The following is a 19,448-nucleotide window of genomic DNA, read 5'->3' as shown; positions in this document are numbered from 1 at the left end:
AACTCTGCTCATGCCGGGTCCCTCTTCCTTCATGCGTTTTAAAAAGACGCATCTCATCTTCCTCCTGAACGCCTCGCAGCCACTGGGTGTGTGATAACTTTGAAGAAAAGGCCTTACGCAAATAAAAACTATTGTGGGGAAAAAAAAAAGAAAAGAAAAAAAGGAACATTTGAAGCAGAATAACCGGCCAAGTCACAAGTGGAGTTGAGCCCAACCTCTTTAACCCTCCAATGCTGGTCAGGTCTGTTAAAAACAAAAAACAAAACCTGCGCCTGTTGAAACCATAGAGACCATAAAGATTTTCAATAAAATTAAACAACGAGCTGATAGATTTCTAGAGGGGATCTGCAAAATTCAGGGAGTTAAGGGTGCAAAGTTCTTCCCCTGATTGTTTTTGAGGCAGTTGAAATCACTGCTTCTGCTTAGCATGAAGATCTTATCCTGCATTTCACATGAAATCTTTGCTCTGAACAGACAGGCTCAGACTTCACACTCACTGTTTTACAATCTTTTTATAGGTGAAGGTTTTTATTAAACCCTTTAGTCCAACTATCTTTATTTTGCAGGTAGTTCTTTATATCTTTCATTAACTTTGTCTTTAACTGACTGTTAAATCTTGTTTATTGCTTTGTTGTCTTGTAAATCACTTTCAAATGAGGTGCTAAAGGAATAGAGGCAAGTTGAATTTATGCTGCAGTTTTAAAAAAAATCATATCAGATGTAGGATAAAAGATTTTAAAACTCATCTCCCTCTAGATCAGTGGCTGTTAAGAAACCAAAGAGCCACTTCCACCTTCAGTCCTGCAAAATAAAATCATTTTATTGCCACGCGCTTCATAAGCTTCTGAGATAAAAAACTTTTTCATAAATAATTATATTTTTGTTTTAAAATAATTTTATCATTATTAAAACATATAAACAGAGGATGTCTACCTTATTTTCTTTTGGATGTTTACATTTGTGGGAAATAAATACAGAAAAGCACTTAGTTTCCAATTAAACTAGAAAAAAAATGCAGCTAAATTTCTGTATTTGTTGTCAACTCTATTATTTAAAAACATGTTTCTGAACATTTCAGCCAAATAATTATTAGCCATTGTATAAGGACCAAAGAGCCATTTGGTTTTCTTTTGGGTTTGTGCTCCTGGTTTCTGTAGTGCATACAGATTAGCAACAAGGCTGGAATTGTCCTACAGCAACAAGACATTAGTTTTGCTATTTTATTATCTTTTCTGTCAAGCCCTTTATTTTTCCCAACAATGACAGGTTTTCTGTCATTTCCACTTTTGTCATTTTAATATACATTTTCATGCATGTGTGATAATTCTATTTAAGACAATCAATTTCTGCACTCTCTTCTACAGAAGGAAATACCAGTGACGTAAATCAACTCTTGTTTGGAATGCACCCCCCTTTGCCCTGTGGGGATGTATTTTCTACCAGAACAGCCATTGTTTAAGTAAAATTAACTTTCTTTTGCCATTTTTAAACACAACTGCAGCTGCAACAGCTCTGGTGGAGATGAAATTAGGGATGCCAAGTCATTTGTTTAGAAAAAAAAAAAGGTGGCATGCTGTTATTTTCCCCCAGTCTGCATATTTTCCCACATCTCTGAAAAGGAAGGTTGATATGCAAAAGAGTCTCAACAACAGTTTTTTTTTGTGAATTAAAATTAGAGAAGTTGAAAGGCTCCAGTATTAGACAAGTAAAATTTAATCTGTAACAATATTTAAGAAAAAAAAAAACTTCAGTCAAGACAGTGTGGCAGTTCTGTTCCCAAAGAAATTTTGTTTTCATTTAATCCTGGTTTAAAAGTCACCCACTAATGATAATATATATTTATACTACACAAAATTTTCCCAAGTGTTTTTGGTGTATTTTCTAGTGCAAATATCTCAGTACACTTGAAATAATACTAAACTAATTCACAAGTACCTTTTCAGCAAGACATAAGAGCTTGTTTCAAGTCCACTGGAAGATTATTGCACTTATAACAAGACTTTTTTTCTCATATTATAAGGGAAACAATGTGCCTGTGGCAATATTATTATTTTTTTCTCAATATTAAGAAAATACTGACTTAAACTTGTATGTCATTGAAAGGGTTCTGAGGTTTCAGTAGAAAGTAAACAAAAATAGCTATGATTGTGTTTTTGCACTGTTAAAACCTCCATTACTATGACAGCAACACTAAACAGGCAAATCCCAGAAATAATAAGAAATAAAAGACAAGCTGTAGTAAAAAAAAGCAATTTATTAAATCAAGCAGTTTTCACGTCTTCAGAATGGAATGATATGAAAGATCTTAAATTGAGATTCGGTCTCCTTTGGAGATGAAAAAGGCAAAAATGAATAAAAGCAGACATTTAAAAAAACTCATAATGAGTTGAAAGTGCTCAGTCCCAGCCCAGCTTTATTGCAGCAGAATGGGAGAGAAGGCCTGGCTCAGACAGCTCCAGGTCTGCGCAGGTGCTAACTGCAGACCAGGTGTACATTTCCTCATCAAATGTTCATTGGCAAGACACTAAAGGAGGACACTGCTCACAGAGATAGACCAATGCGTCGACCTTTTACAGTAGAAATAATAATAAAAAAAAACAACAACAAAAAACGTCATCAGCAGCATGCTCACCCTCCCGCTACTCAACCAAGAAATGTGTGTGTTGCTCCTTGCCGCTGCTTAGAGTGTGGCGAAGCCAAAGTGGAGGAGTGTTGGTCAGTGTGGTCAGCACAGACAGTCTTTGAAGATCACAGCGGACAGGTGGAGTGGTTCAAGCAGTCGTTCTGCTATAGCTTGATGGTGCCAGTGGGCAAACTACTGTTACACAGTCTGTAGTAGCGAAGGTCGTTCACCAGTCTCTGCACGCTTTGAGTGAATGAGGGCAGGTCCTGGGGTAAAGGTGGAAAACAAATTCACTTACAGATCATCTCATGTCGAATTGGTCCTTCAAGGACACAAAAACTCAACTCAGAAGTGTTTTGTCCTATAAAAGAGCATTTTTATGTGACAATAGGAGGATTTTCTGAAGTGGAATGCAATACTCAACACATATCTTGGTGTTAATGAACAATGAAAAACAACGCCTTGATGTTAGTTAGTGTTTTCAATTCGAATCCTGCTGAAAGTGAAGAACGTAGGAGGAGCTGCTGATTCAAAAGTGTGAACATGTGAAGTCTTATGGTGAAAAAGTAAAATGTGAATATGGTGTTTAATTAGCACCTTATTTATTGTGGTATAAGTGGATGCAAAGAAAAAAAAAGAAACACCATTATTTGTCCATGTCACGTGAATTGCATTTGTAATACCTAATTTTTGTAAACGGAAAATGTTTTCTCGCCACTGGTAATTTATGAAATATTTTTCAGTACAAAGAGGCAGGGTAAGGAAGGCAAGAAAACAAATATCTGCCACACTAGTTGGCAGATATTGTGGCAAATACTATGTGTATTCATTTGTGTTAATGTATACAAATCATTACACAAATTAATTTGTGTAATGAATTTGTACAAATTTGTGTCTTCTTCACAAATTCTTTTGTAGAAAACAAAACAAGAAAAGTAAAACTACATCAAAGGTTTGTGGCTAAAACACGCCAAAAATCATACCCTTTGCTCCACTATGAGGAGCAAAGGGTATGATTTTTTTGTTAGACATTATATCTACTTAAGAAACAAGATAACGGGATTTAGGATGCATTTATGTTTACAAAGATCGAAGATAAATGATGAGAATGCTGTGCATGAATCAGAGCTGCTCATGCTATCTGTGCTAAAGATGAAAGAGTTCATGAATGAAGATGTTTGTTAAGTGCTGAGTGTTTTTGAATCACATGCAGCTAATTGAAGTGGTTACCAGCTAAGATGAAAAACAAAATCCTTGTTTTTTCATCCCGATTCTAAAGAAAATGTGCATCAGAAAGTGGTGAGTTAAAGTGATTTTATCTTAAAAAAAACCCCAAAAAACTGACCTGTTCCAGCTTGAAGTTGCGTGCGAGAACGGCCCGCTGATTGCTGTCCACACCTTGACAACCGTTCAGGAACTGCGGCATGAAAACCGAGTAGAAGGCATCGAAGTCAACGGAGGCCATGTTGTAAATGGCCAGGGTTATTTCCTCCTGGAGGAGGTCGTGACTTTTGTGCAGAAGGACTTGGAGGAGCACGTTGATGAAGTGGAAGAGCATCGAGGTCCGGAAAAGCTTCTGGAGATTAAAAATAATAAAAAAATAAAAATACATACATATATACACACACACTATCAGAAAATGAGTAATAGAAAACTGTTTCCCATTGTTTGAATATTATTCAAGTTTTACTTCTCTTAGATATTGAAATATGTTGCAACATTTTCCCCTCTCTGTTTGTTCTTTGTTACTTAAGGATGTAAAGGTTGGAAGAAAAGCTGGACGTACTCTGTGGTACAACTTGTGCTTGCTGTTAAGTGACTCCAGATACGACAGATTCTGCTTGAAGATGTGGATATCAGTTTGCAGGAAGGACTGTCCAAAAGCCTGACAAGATATGTCAACAAAGAACACAGAGTGAATCAGATGCAAATGAGGCTGAAAAGTTGCAAAACTCAAATCCCTAAAATTGAATTTCTTCTTTTAGTTGCTGTACAGATTAATGGGATTTGCATAAACACACCTGCATGGCTGCTGTGAACTGGGCCTCATTCTCCATGGTGTCGTCAACGCCTCCTTTTTGCACGCTCGTTAAGACTGAGGTTTTGAAGAAGTACCTCCAGTTTTGGTGAAGTATTTGGTAAAGCAACTCAAACATTTCTGCCTTGACATCTGGCGAGGACCGCTGTGCAAAAGAAATCATAAAGTCAGATAATCAGGCCAGGGATTTGTTTTTACCTCCATTATCTAGGATGAGACTTTGTATGCTGTTCCAGGACTTCAAAGAAGAACAAAGACATTTTCAACCAATCAGGTTTTAGATATATTCCCTTGACCCTCAGAGCATTTTAAACCTCATAGCTTTCACTTTGAAAGGGAAAGAAGAAGGACTCAAGTAACTTTGGAAAGAGCAAGTTGCAGATATATGAACAGAAACCACCTCAGTGGTGCAAGAGGTAAGAGAATGGGCGGGAAGGTTTGAGATAGTCCAAACAAGAAATTGTAACAAGTTTCTAACCACTTGTTGCAACTGAGATATGTGGAATAGTGTCTCTGAGCCCACGACAAGCAGAGACCATGAAGCAAATTCTAAACAGACTAATTAACATTTTCTTGCTTTTACTGGTCAATTTTTTTTCTACTTAAAATTCATAAAACAATTAAAAACCAGCAGAATTCAGCCTTTTTTTAACATCTGACACTGTTAAAGAAAATGACGCCCCCTAGTGGTTCTGAAACCTGGTGCAACATCACTGCTTCACTTTTCTCACTTCTCATTTAGTTTGGACAAAATGATGTTCTAATTAACAGAAACACATTGAAAAAAGAAGAAAGAGTTTGTTATGGCAACCATGAGATCATCAGACTGTTAATAACACTCTGACTACAGTGTAAAATGAGGCGCGAAATCCTCACATCAAGTGAACTGCTCCATGCAGAAATAGGGGAGAGTAAAAGTCAAGAGTGTCTTTTTCCAAATACCAACTGACCTCTGCCACCACTGGGTAGACCTGCTCCATGCACAGTGACAGGATGCTGGGCAGGAAGGGCTTGAAAGCTTGACCGGGTTCTTGCACCACCACCTGCAGAATTTTCAGGAACTTCTGCACCACCCTGCATCCGGCGCTGCCTTCCTGCAAGATGCTGGCAGCCAGCTGCTCCCTGAGGAGGCATCGCATCACGTCACTTAATATTTTCAAATGGGGTATATTCATAAATTCCCTGACAACACTGATAAGGTTTGTTTTTCCTTTTTTTTTTTTTTTTAACAAAAACTGATGTGAAGTTTTAATTTTTACCGCGTGAACATGCTGAGGAAAGTGTGAATAATCTGCCCCGTGAAAGCAACACCCATTTGGACTCGCAACGCTTGAAACAGAGTCAAGAAGAAGGCCAGCATCTCGTCTGTCACATCTGCAACAGAAGAAGAGATTATCACAAAAGCAGAAATCGGAGCGCTCAAAAGAGATTAGTGAAATTATTTTTAGCATTACTTTCAGAACACTTCATCATGGTTCTTGTCTTTATATGCCTTTTACAAGCTAATTCATGGAGTTATTATAAACTTGGTTTATAATCTTTAGCCGGTGAAATATGTACATTAATTTATTTAAACTTTGGTAAGCAGAACTTAGAGGAAGTAGCTGTTGGTAAAAGTGACCAATAGACGCATATATTTAAGTGTTTTTAATAAACAAATGGTACATTTGCATGGAGTTTGAATAAAAGAAGTTTCTGTAAACTCTACAAATATTAAGACACATATGATACTGTATATCCAAATTAAGATATACTGGTTGTGCATGTATATCATGCTGCAAGTACAATTCAACCTCTCATCATGCAAGACGTGCCAGATTCAAATGTTTGCATGGTGTCAGCAGAACTAGATGGTGAGGTTTAAAATCGGTCATTTTTGTGACCCAACTGTCTTTACTTTAATGTTAATTTTTTGAAGCCATGTTTGACCAACACACCTGGCTGCTGAATGAAAACCGGGAACAGGTTAAGAGTCACTTGGACAGACTCCTGAAGACTCTGGTAACAGAACTGACGGGATTTTGTGGATTCACTTGAAATGCTGTCGACTATATCCCTGAGCACAGGAAGAGTCTGCTGTATCACCGCTTTCACTGCAGAGGAGGCGAATGTAGGGAGAAAACATTAGAAAGATGACTTGCGAAGAAAAAAAAAAAAAAGAAGAAAAGAAGGCATCGTAACTTTTTATAACAGAAAGTAACAGAACAAGCAGGAGATGCACTGACCGTTATCCAGGCCCGGCTGTCGTGGATTAATGTTCACCGTTCCTCTTAAAATGCGATATTCCCGAGTGAGCGCAGCCACCAGGCTGACGTGGCTGTTGGAGCGCGTCGGCCACTGCTGATCGCTCTCCGGTAAGTTTGGCCATGGAAGCAACAGCATGTTGGACAAAGCTCTGCACACAAGCATGTGAGCCTGGACAAAACACAGAGAGGCACGTTGGTTATTTCAGTTCCTGAAAAGATTTCTAAGAATGTTTCACCGTGTAAAACCAGAAATAAAATAGTGAACTGTAATCTGCAGCCATACGAGACGCAGACGGTTTCCAAAACAAATGCTGTATAATATGAAAATGACGTTATATAAATGCTCTATAAAATGAGCAAAGTTTACCTCTTGGGGAAGTCTTTGGCTCTGATTCTCTGTAGTAATCCGGTTGAAGATGTTCTGAATGGCTGGCAAAGTGACCAGAAACACCGGCCTCACTGTAGCGGTGATGGAAACCATCAGATGGCTCGCAGAAAGCAGCAACTTCTCAGGTACCTGGAATTATTTAGCATAGTGGAAATTAGAAAACATTTGTAAGCTGTGCAAATTTGTAAACACTCACAGGAGAGTTTACTCTAAACAAGCTTTTTGTAGGAGGCAAAACTGTTCATTTTTAAACCTAATAATTAAGATGAAGTGTCAATTTTACACATCCTCCCACAGCTGTGTTCGGCTTCATTTGCGCCTTGGAACAAAATCTCATTTTGGTCTGATTTCACTGCGTTTTTTGCTTTTAGTCAGGAACTTGCTCCACCACTTCCACTTCCGATCAAAAGATTGACAGAGGGCTGAGTTAAAGAGCTAAGGCTGACAACAAAAACAACTGATCTTGTTCTAGAGCCTGAAGTTTACAAAATCAGAGAGCTACAGTGGAGATTAAAAAAAAGAGATAACAAAAGGGAAAGTATGTGTTAAGGTTCAAGCTCAGGTTGGTAGTATTGCTTCCTCGTTAGCAAACCACTGTTGCAACATGAAACTATTTGTTTTTATGACCAGGTCTCAGTAAGCTTCAGTTATTATTATTAGAAAAACTATAAACATAAACACACACCAACATAAGAGACTTCAATTTAACCACTTTTCTAACAGATCCGACTTTGACAGGAATGACAAATGACATTTTGTAATTAAAATCACCTTGTGGGCATAATCATGAATAATTAATCATGTAAATTATAAGTTGCTAGTATGCAGTTTTATAAACAACAATACTACTGTTGTAGCTGGTAGATTTATCAGCCTGGCATGTGACGTTGCCAGCTGATGTGTTCCAGGAACAACTAACCACACCAGTTTCCTCTTCCCCAACACTGATACATTTGAAATGAACGGTGATTACAATTTCTTTTGAAAAATCTCATATTTGAAAGCAGTTTATTTTCATCAAACTTTGTTATTCAAACCCATATCCTTCCTCGTAATGTATTTATTAATATATATTAAATACATTACATACAAATGAGCAAATCTCTAAGGGGACATTGCAATTTACATTGATTCTCAGACGGTTCACATTTTAAAGTGTGTCAGTGCCAGAGTGACTGGAGATTTAACTGCGGTGTGGCGCACATGCTAACACACTAACCCCCCTACTCCACCAAATGCTGCACACTGTTGGCCAGCTTGCTAAAAGAAGATTCCTAGGCTTTTCCCTCAGCTACAAAACTCTAAACGTCCTGATAAACTTGGCAGGGGTTTATCCTACATTTTCACTAAGTCTTTAAGTATACAAGGGTAAAAATAAAGGCAATTTTATTTTTCTTAAATTACTACAAAACCATAGGAATATCAATCTGGCTCTGACAAACTTGAAGCACAATCATAGCAAAATGAAAAAGTCTGACCTGTCACCCACACACAAAAAAGGCAACAATCAAATGTGTACAATTTTAGAAAAAGATCATTTTTATTGAATAAATAGCAGCCAATTGTTTTTTGGAAGGACGTGTCAAATATTCTCGCAAAAAATAAAAAAATAAAACTACTACATGTATGTATGATCTGGTGAAACACATTTAGGGGATCCACGACAAAACACACACACACAAAAAAAATTCTTACACCCTTATAAATCTAAAAGAAAGAATACATTCGTTTGATGTACCTTAGTTGTGATGAGGGGGCTGCTAGCATTTACTGCAGAAGTGATGAGGTTGATAAACTGGCTCTGGTTCTGACTCTGGACTTCACTGTAGAACTGAGCGAGCCAGTGGGAATAGGCTTGCAGAGCAGCCAGAGCCTGCGCATGTCTGCAAGAAAGAAAAGCATAAGAAGAGAATGAAACGCTTTTGGAAGGATCTTGTTGAGCCCTACAAGGTCCAACATAACTGATCAACACTAAAAATTGATCGATAAAAAGAGAGAACATATAAAGCAAGAACACCTCAGGATTCTGCAAACTCAAAGCTGCTCTAAATAGGAACCAATTCCTCCCCTCCACTATGCAAGCTGTTGGGGAGACTTTTCAGCATTTTCATATATTCACAGTCCACAACATTTGAATACACACCAGCATTTTTTACTATTCACACTCAGCTTCTCTCGAGCTGGAGTGCTGACTTTGGTAAGCCAGCAGTGCTTGGAGTGAATTGCGATATGACATGTGATACTCACACGTCGGTGAGGTCAGGTTTGAGCACAGAAGGCACAGCTGTCTCCAGGTCATAAAGGCTGGTCTGGGAGCCATAGCAAGTCACTTCAACCAACCTAAGAGAGGAAATAAATCATCCATCACATGCCCTATATTTCATAAAAGCACCACAAAAAAGATAAAAACATTTGAAAAGTAGAAACCACACTGAGATGTTGGTACATTCAGTGTAAAAGAAAGGAACTGATTCACACTCAGCAAAGGTGTTTATTAATGGTAGCACTTTGACTCCCACATTTTAGAAAACATAAAGCACAGACCTCTCCACCACAGCCAGAGCATCAGAGAAGCGTGCAGCAAACACCTCTCCAATGAAATGCTCAGCTAAGCGTCCCACTGCCTGTAGCAGCGAGCTGAGATCCCTGAGAGAACAGTGGAGTCTGCGACAGTCATTCTCCGCTGTAATGTTCAGTCTTTGGCCTAAAAGTAAAATTACGTCATTATTGTTCAGCAATGACATTCAAATGAATGTCAATGAACTTGAGAAATGCTTCACGCTGTACGTACTCGAGCCAGTGGTGACAATGAACTGCCGCAAACCCAGGTACACGTCCAAATTTTCCTGCAGGACTGGAAACTTGAAACACAAAGTAAGAATAAATAAGACTTTTGGAAAACGTGCATATGGCAAATTAACAGTCATGTGACAACAAGAAAAGAAGTGCTTTTTAAGTATAGTTTATATAGTTAGGCTGAATATGCATCAAAACCAGAATTTACCAGATAAGGACAGCACGCAATTGTAAGAAAAGCACACAGAATAACAAGTCTTAAGTAAATATACACGGTAAAATGTCTCTTGGGAGGAAGTGGGTTAAAAAAGGAACTATTTCAAAGGTAACGCAATTCAAAGCCAATGTTTTGAGCTGAGTAAATAAGCCATGACCATAAAGCAGTCGCAACATGGAACATACATGTCGAGTTTAGCGGAGCAACTGCATCTTGTTTTTTCTATTAAATTGTTATCCATTTCTCTGGATCATAACCACTTTCAGCAAACAGCAGAACTCCAATGGCACAAAATGCTTCTTCTGCAGAAGCTCCAGTAAACGCAGCAGCGCTATTCTTATTATGGTTTTTAGGAGTGCAAAGCAACAATACGCATGCTTAAAGTACACTAAATGTTATCGCTTCTCAGAATCTCCCAAGTTCTTCAGCTTATGCATATTCACACATGATTATTGATGTAGCAACTCAGGGGGGGAAATGCACAGCAGTTCCTTTCAAAATAAAAAAGCGGAACATTTGAACTTATTTAGGTTCAATTACAGACTTTCCCATTTACCAAATCTCTTTAATGTCAAATATCTTACCAGGGTAGAAAATGCATGGGATGGCAGCAGTTCCATCACCTTGGCAACCACCTCCAGACTCTGACGTAGGTATCTTTGCCACTCCGTCTGTTGCTATAGCGATGGAATGAAGAAGAACATTTAGGGAGAGACTTGGCTTCATAACATGTCAAAAGAGTTCATGGATCATCCTGGTAATAATACTATACATTTTAATTCCAATCCATCTGCTGGTACAGGATGACACCATATAACCAATTGAACGTCAGAATGACAATTCATGACACGCGTTTACATTTTTTAAATATTCTTACATCATCATCCAGAGTCTCATCGTCCAACTCCTCCAACTGGGCCTGGTTGAATCTGAACTGAATGCGATTGAGAATTTCCCTCAGCAGAAGAACTAAGGCATCTTTGTACCTGTCAAATCCCACATGAATATAATTTAATCACAATAAAAGATAAACATTTATTTTTTAAATCTGTCTGACTCTGATGGGCTGTTTGCAGCTGATCAGACCTACCTGTTAAGTACACTTTCTCTGTCTGTGAGTCTGCTTTTTATTTTGGTTGTCAGAAAATCCAAAAACACACTCCAAATGTCCAAACAAGCAAAGTATCCCTCATGTGAAGGCTGTCAATTCAAGGAAGAGAAGGTGTAAATAAGTTCTGTAGTAATGATAAGCATGGTAATTACTGATGAAACCATTATTACCTGGTTGAAGGTGTACTTGAAGAGCAGACCCAGAAACTCCACAATTGGAAACTGTGGACTTGACTCGATTCGTCTCAAGTGAACACTCACAAACAGGCGCAGGAAATCTGTAAACTTTTCCAAGTAACTGCAGGATTACAAAGATTTCATTAATACAAGACATTCACCATATGAAGAGTTATTGGCAAAAGTATTCATCATAATTTGATGATCAAATTAATTTGCATGTTGGTGATGGGAAACATAAAGTAATGAACTTCTCCAGGACTTTTTTCCTGGCCCATCTCTGAATCGCTCTTAGCAAGAATTGGCTGCACTGAGTTTTATTTAAGGTATAGCAATACATATGCTCCCAACGCTATTTCAATAGTCATTTGAAAAGAAATCCTAAAAACAATGTGTTTTTGTTTTTTTCCTTCGATTTGGTCTGTCATACAAATCTTATGAGAGTAATTGACATATGTGGATGTAATGTTACATATATTAAGGGGTAGCAATATGTCTGCAAGGCAATATAATCTGTGGTTAGAAGTTGCTTCACAGAATCATCTAGTTTAATACTAGATCTAAAACCATAGAGCTAGCTGGCCATGTTCTATTTTCCATTCTGAATGCAAATCACAAACACATCATTGTCAAACCACGTCAGAAGTCTTTTTGATAAACAATCCTGAAGAAAAGAAAGATAAAGGTTGTAAGTGTAAGAAAGTTAAGTTAAGCTACTAACACCGAAAGGTTGCAGTTTTTTTTAACCCTGAATGTTGTCAATCATCTTCATTGGTTGCTTAATTCAATATTAAGTTTTTCTTTGGACTACAACTCTAACACAACTGTGCTGACTTTTCCAAACTTGGTTTAAAAATAATTAATGAAAGCTGGAGCGATTCCAGGTCACCGTTAACAACAGCACTCGCTAGTGTGCTGCAAGAAATTATATAAAAAAAAATAATAAACAGAAAGCAGAAGAATTTAGTGGGAGTAGATTAAAGTCTCTCTGTTTTATTCATTTTATCTTTCAGTCTGAATTCATACCCTGGATAGCAAATTGCAGGCAGCTTTTACCAGATAACAGCTTCAATATAAGGGTCTGCGTTTTCTTGGGCATACATAAAAAATGCTAATTACGTTAACCTTGCTAATCACAAAAATGTTAGAGTGACTGCTCCATCTCACAGGTGATGTAAAATTGGCTTCTTTTCTTAAAACAAAACAATTAAAAATGACCAGAAAACTACGGAAAAAATTTGTTTAACATAGTTTCTTCTGTGTGTCAACACTTTATGCGAAACCAAACTAACATCGGAATTGGTCAATTTTTCCATAAACAGAGAAAGGCTGTCATTTTGAAAAAAAAAGGGGATTAGCTTAAAAAAAAAAAAAAACCTGTGTATTAACCATATTGAATCCTTAAGCTATTTCCCAACGAACCACAGACATGGGGTCAAACTCAGACAAAAAATAAATGGTGTAAATAAATATTAGACACTTTTTCCAAACAAAAAGACTCATGGCTTCAAAGAATCCATGCAGAAAATGACAAAGATAAAGAAAGAGGGTTTTCATAGATGGACTACAAAGAAAATAAAAGGGAATCAGGTTTTAGAGTGAAACTAAATATACCCAATTTATCTGTGAAAACACAAACATCTTCAAACTTCATGCAAAAACATTATCTGCTTCTGCACTGAGGCATACCTCTCATCGAGTTCCTGTAAGCGGCTCTTGACTGTATGAGCATTGTTCTCCCGCGTCAGCCTTTGCAGAAGAAAGAACGTCTGTTGGAACATTCGCAGCAGGTACTCCTCAAAGTCCATTGGCACGCAGTTCTTTGACACCAGTTCATTGACACAGGTCATGGCAAGCACGCCGAGGCGAGCGCGATCTGCCTTATTGACCTCGCTCTGCTGTCCGTTTCGACCCTCCCCATTTGTCGTTGGCACAGGCCCAGGGTTGAGCGGTCCGTTAGAACTGGAGGAGATGAGCGCTCCCGTCTTGGCCTTTGTCCGTAGATCGCAACCAAAACGTGCGAAGTGGAAAATGGATGCCAGCAGGGTGGGTGTAATACTTGTGGACAGTGGGATCCAGCTGAACAGGTGAGCCAAGCACTCCAAAACAAGACAACAGAGCTGATGACTCTCATTGTCCAATGCAGCCATAGGCTGACAAAGCAGCTTTGAGTATTGGCTGCCCTGAAACAAACTGCCCAGCAATTCCACTGATACATTAAAGAAACAAAAATTGGTAACGTTAACTTACAAACGGCTTGATGAAGGACATGTTACAACTCAGGTTATAGATGAGAAGAAGAAATCTCATCATTGTTGTTAGGAAACTAACAACAAATCAGGACAATTCACTTACCACTTTCCCTAGAAGTGGGTGATGGAGGTGGAGTAGAAGCAATGACGCTGTGTTTGTCCCAATAAGTCTCCAAGATACCTGTGGAAAACAACCATTTCAGTCATTCATGAAAAAGTTATGTCAAAGTAACAAGCTGCACTCCATAATTTGGCTAATTTAAGGGTTTCATATTGGTCAATATCAATAATTATTGATTAGATTTTTGTTTTATATGGCTGAAATAATGCCTAAATTGTGACACATCAATAGTAAAAAATAGAGTGTACCATAGAAAATCAATGTGCAAATATGTTTTGATCATGACGAGTTCACTGCTGGTTGTTTCCTTTTTCAAGTGACTCATCTGTTCACAGCTGCACGAAATCTCAATTGTGGTTCTTACCGGTCAGCAGTCCAAGCACAGTTGGCACCTGGTCCAGCAGCAGTTTACGCAACTCGTCTTTCCTGGCAACGCTGAGATCTTCCCGAGGACAAGCAAGTTCTTCTGATGTGGTTTTCAACATCACCAAACCCAGTGGAGCGAGAGCCGGGCTCTGGATCAGCTGACGGTAATAGTTGGAAAGACTTATCAAATTCTGCCCACCAGCTTAAGTCATTGTCATACTTGAATTGTACTTGCAATATGTTGTGATGTTGTTGTTGTTTTATTTTTTTAAACAGAAACACTGAAGTGCTTTTTGCTAAAGTTTTCAAATTAGATTCCATCTAAATACTGAGAAAATTAGCTGATTCAAATTATGAGAAAATATAAAAGTTAACTTGATGTAAAAGTTTAAGTTGCTTCCACCTACTCATCACTTTTATGGAAACCTAAAGGTAAAAATAATGGCAGAACATCTATAATAAGTGCCTCAGCATGTTTTTTTTTGGTTACTTTTGCTTCTTTGTGCTCAAGTTACATTCCTGACCGTATCTCAAGTCCCCTTTCTAGATTTGTGTGTGCATTTTCAGTATCACACTTCGTGGTATGTGTCTGCAAAGTGCAGATGAAAGACCGGAGAAATGGCTCTAGAAATGGTTCCTTTTTTAATCTTTGGCAAAAAAAAATTTACAGGTAGAAGGTTTTTTTTTTTTTTGAAAGATTGATATTTATATAAATAGAATAAGAAAAAGTAATAAAGTGAGAATAAAATGTTTTTTTAACACAGGAGTACAGTACACATTTTCTCAAGCATCCTTTTTTAGAGTTCAGTTACTAAAATGATCAAGAAACAAATTTACAAAATGATAAAGAAGCATTGTAAGCTTTTTGAAGCTACTAATACTACCTGAGCACATGTTTCTTAAAAGACAGACTGTGGCTTTGTCATGTTTGTCGAAGGCAAATCATTAGATAGCTCACATACTTCAAACACTGCTCAGCAAACAGACACCTTGCATCGGCAGGGCTCACCTGAAGGGTGTTTGTGAAGAAATCGTGGTAGAACATTGGCCAGTCTTGACGACCAATATCCACGATGACTTTGCAGAGTTTGTTACGGATGAAATACGGCACGGACTTGTGTTGAGCAAGTAGGAGTTTGGGAAGACAGCTGCGAATCTCCATCTTGTCTTGTGAAGCCAATCCAATCCACATTTTGTTCACCAGATTCTGAAAATGCAAAGCAACAATTATACAAAACGATGCAAAAGAAGAGAATGTAATATTGCTAGCAATGTCTTTTCAACAAACACTGCTGTTGAATTGAACAACGTTCAACAACGTGCAGTCATTTTTTATTTTAAGGTCAAAAATAGCAGAGAAACTGGAGGCTCCCACTATTTTCTGTTAAGCTTCAAAACTATGCATTTTAATTGAATAAAAAGGTAGAAAATTGGCCAAAATAGCAGTACTTGGCTAATTTGAAATTTACTAAAGTGGCACTTGCTATAAAATGCTTGAGAACTGCAGCAAAAACTGTGCAAGAATCTGCAAAATCCCTCCTGAGATGAGATGCAAACCAAAATGAGAAAATGTTTATTTTTTTCATAGGTGGGTAAAAATCCACAAAAATCATCAATGGATCACAGTATATCATCCAAATGAATAAAGCAACACTTTTCTGTTAAAACCATCTTCTTTCTAAAACACGTAAAGGGAAGAAAACTCTAGAAAGAACTTTGATCTTCCACCTCTTGTACTTACTTCAAATACTGTGAGACTGTACATCATTACGTACTCATTCCGAGTATTGGAGAGGAAGAACAAGCAGTGGCGCCATGCTCCACTCTGCTGTGCAAAGTTATTCAACAGCTCTTCTGCAGAAAAAAAAAGGAAGTAAACGTGAGATCTTAGAGAGGTAGATGACTTTGTAGTGCTTTACCGAGAGACAAACTGAAAGGAACATGTTGCAACACAGGAAATGTTAAACATCATATAAAAAGGGCAGCAAATAAATCACTCAAAATGAATATTAAGGCATCATTTGACATTCAGTTTCTGTAAAACGTTGCTTTTAGGGTTTCGGAGTTTTGAAAGACTAATATATGCTGTACGAAATAGTCCAACGTCGTAAAACTTTACCTGATAGTTACATGAACTGAGGCTTCTTGTCTTTAAATAAAGCAATAAAACATTACTTATAAACCTAATTCATTGTTTAATGTCTCACGAGGGATGTTGGCTTTATTCAACGATAAACATAAGAGTTACCGACAGGAAATGAGTAGGAGGGATCTATGTGCACCAACGGTTCTCATGGCCTACATTTGAACTACAGGCAACATGACTGACAATCTAAATGGGATATATCCTACATACAGGCTTGTTTTTTAAAGAATGCAGCAAATTTTACTTACAACACCTAAACTTAGCAAAAGCATGACTAATGGTGAGATTATCTGGAACCTGTATGGACACAGTAAACATCTTGAGAGTGTAAATTATTTTTGATAAACTACGGTAGATACTGGGAAAAATTAAGATTTCCTGATGATCATGTTCAACTTGCATTCAAATGTTCAAACTCATTTTCAGTTTCTAAAACTAATTATTAGTTAGTTTCACTGCTCCTTGTAAAACCTACTCAGCTACTCAAAAGCAATTACTGGTAAAATCATGAGCAGTAATTGTAACTCAGAAGAACTGATTAAAACTGTTAAGTGTGACAGTAAGACTAAAAGCTGCTTTATGTTCTTTCTACTGACCACATTTGACCAACAAAGAACTTTTTGGTATAAAGTGTCACATGCTTCTTTTATCGAGAGAACGAACCCACATTAGCAGAGTATGACATTTTTCATGTCAAAATGTGCATTTTTTTCCTTAATACTAAAACTCAAGTTCCATAGTTTTTCTGACTGAGTCAAAACTAGAGATGAGAGTGACTTTGAATTTTATCACAGTACTTTGTTGTATTTATTGGACTGTTGATAAGACTAACCACAAAAGTTACATTTAGTAGCACACCTGCTAATAAATAATAGACTAGATCAATTCTGTCTTAAAAATGCCCACTGAGCATTTAAGTGAAAGCGGAAAAATAATTTAGTCAGTAAAATCCTAAGAATAACAGTTTTAGGGATTAGTAAACATAATTTAGTTTGTTCTTATTCTTAAATGGATTACACATTTTTACCACATTTTTACCACATTTTTAATCTGATAATTGCCCATCTCACCTAGGAGCCTTTCACTAAACCATGAATGAATCTGTTACATTTCTCTATAAATTTGAACGTACCTATTTCCCGTTTCCGCTCATTGGTGGTGCAGCTATGAAAGAACTCTGTCATCAGATTCTCCAACGCACGCAGCGATGATTCATCCGAAGCCTGAGACGATAAAAGTAAAGTGTGCATTCAGTCAATAAATTAATCTGAAGAGTTTGCGAAAGGAATGGGTAAACAAAAGATAAAATCTGCACTCATGCCAGACAAGCTTTTCCATGAAAGAGTTTCTATATATACACATACAACAAAAATCTTCAAACTAAAAATGATCAAACTATATTTTGTGCACAATATTAAACAGAAACATTTATTTGTCCGTTTCTTTTTAGGTAATTTGTCAAACAAAACGCACATGAATCAAGGGCTCAGAGGAGCCATTTAGTGAGATTGAAACCTAACTTCATCTGCATGTCCAGGCATGGAAACCTAATTGTCTTCCTCTCTACTATGTCTGTTTTTATACAATAGAACTAGAACTTTTTTACTCAGTCCTGTTGATCGAAGACGTAACGTTGCTTTCTTGTTTTCTGCTGCAGCAGAAGCTAGGCCCCGTCTTGTAAAGAGCCGTCCACCTGGCAGGCAGGTTTGAATTCCTCAAATAAGCCACAACTTGCCGAGGCTAAACACTACGCAAAGCAAATATTTTTGCAAGACGGGCGTCTCGCACAGTGGAACGGCTCAAAGAGCTGTCAGAAGTGCCTGGCCTCAAACTGTTAGATGGCACAACCACCACAGAGGTTCGTGGGATATTCAATCAGGCTGTAACGAAATTATTCAAGCTAAACAGCCGTTTCGGTTCACACTTCAAACGATCTTTGCAAAGACACCAAACAGGACGACAGAAATAGACAAATAACGCACATGAATCTGTACTCACCATGTTAGCCTGACTCAGATGCGTCCTTCAGTTTATTCAGTCGCTGATCAGTTGACCGTAATAGGCCAACATTAGTACGTTGCTCGTAAATTCTATGCTAACACAGGCTAAGGTGTTTCTGGCTAACGCAACCGCACACCGTATTTATCATGGTGCACAACTGCTGGGTTGGTGCTCTGCACACAGCGATGGCCAAAAATAGTTGCCGTTTTACTTAAAATAACGACCACAGCGCGACCGGTATATTTACCGTTCCGTAATAAAACCTTGCAAGTTAAAACAGTTTGAACGTTGACGAGTCTGTCTCAAAATTAAAAGTTAGCTGCATTCTCGTAGATCGCCATTTACCGTTAGTTTTACAAACCGAACAACCATTTGTCGAAAACAGAACCACATTTGCCTCTTTCGATCCCACTGAAGTTGCAAAACATTAATTAGCGTTCAAAGTCTGCCATTTCGTCGCCTAATTACCCAGTTGCTACCGCTGCAGCGGATGCGGCTAAAGCTGTTAGCTTTTCTAGAAGGCTGGAGGCATCATTTTTGTTAGCTTAAATGTCAACCGCAGGCATGGTTCCGTGGCCGTTGATCACGACGAATTCTCTTTACGATTTATTATTTCGGCTCAAATTAATATTCATATCGAACACTTGTCTTACAATCGTGCAATTACAAATCGAATGTCTCCACACACGTCTGTTCCTGTTATTTCCTTTTTCAAAGCTTAGGGCGGCTAGCGTCAGGTTAGTCTGCCTCACAACTTCCTCTTTTGACATAACCAACCCAATCAGCTCCTGTCAAGTCACAAAGGGTGAGAAACGTAATCCGGTTTTATTTTTCAAACTATACAGTCTATTTGAAAACGTACATGTTTTGAGTGCAAGCAATATCACAGCAATATTATTATATAAGGAGATAAATTACTCCTTATTTATGGTGACGATAAAGCTCTCAAACTGGGCCATGTCGGCTT

The 19,448-nt window shown here is 37.8% G+C and overlaps 1 protein-coding gene across 1 annotated transcript; it reads right to left on the bottom strand.

The window, feature by feature from the left end:
• Positions 1-2,234: 2,234 nt before the first annotated feature.
• Positions 2,235-19,255, bottom strand: xpo6 (exportin 6). The gene is made up of 24 exons (XM_055035282.1): positions 18,479-19,255; positions 17,613-17,703; positions 16,076-16,188; positions 15,344-15,541; positions 14,333-14,492; positions 13,951-14,028; positions 13,285-13,804; positions 11,590-11,716; positions 11,399-11,508; positions 11,186-11,294; positions 10,893-10,985; positions 10,087-10,156; positions 9,840-9,999; positions 9,543-9,635; positions 9,034-9,178; positions 7,275-7,424; positions 6,887-7,076; positions 6,599-6,754; positions 5,921-6,035; positions 5,612-5,783; positions 4,645-4,806; positions 4,410-4,508; positions 3,969-4,199; positions 2,235-2,889 (listed from the first exon to the last, which is right to left on the bottom strand). The coding sequence occupies exons 1-24, from the start codon at positions 18,479-18,481 to the stop codon at positions 2,788-2,790; spliced, it is 3,447 nt and encodes a 1,148-aa protein (XP_054891257.1). The 5' UTR covers positions 18,482-19,255; the 3' UTR covers positions 2,235-2,787.
• Positions 19,256-19,448: the final 193 nt, after the last annotated feature.

Source organism: Poeciliopsis prolifica, unplaced genomic scaffold (genome assembly GCF_027474105.1).
Source record: "Poeciliopsis prolifica strain line A6 unplaced genomic scaffold, Auburn_PproV2 SCAFFOLD010, whole genome shotgun sequence".
NCBI lineage: Eukaryota > Metazoa > Chordata > Actinopteri > Cyprinodontiformes > Poeciliidae > Poeciliopsis > Poeciliopsis prolifica.
The sequence above is the reverse complement of the archived record's forward strand: the minus strand, read 5'-3'. Positions and strand labels throughout refer to the sequence as shown.

Excerpts from the sequence above, each read along its gene's own strand:
- xpo6 (XM_055035282.1), bottom strand. Across the intron at positions 11,717-13,284 it reads TTACAGGAACTCGATGAGAG|TTACTTGGAAAAGTTTACAG; the intron begins GTATGCCTCAGT and ends GTAATCCTGCAG. Across the intron at positions 4,807-5,611 it reads TCTACCCAGTGGTGGCAGAG|CGGTCCTCGCCAGATGTCAA; the intron begins GTCAGTTGGTAT and ends TCTTTTGCACAG.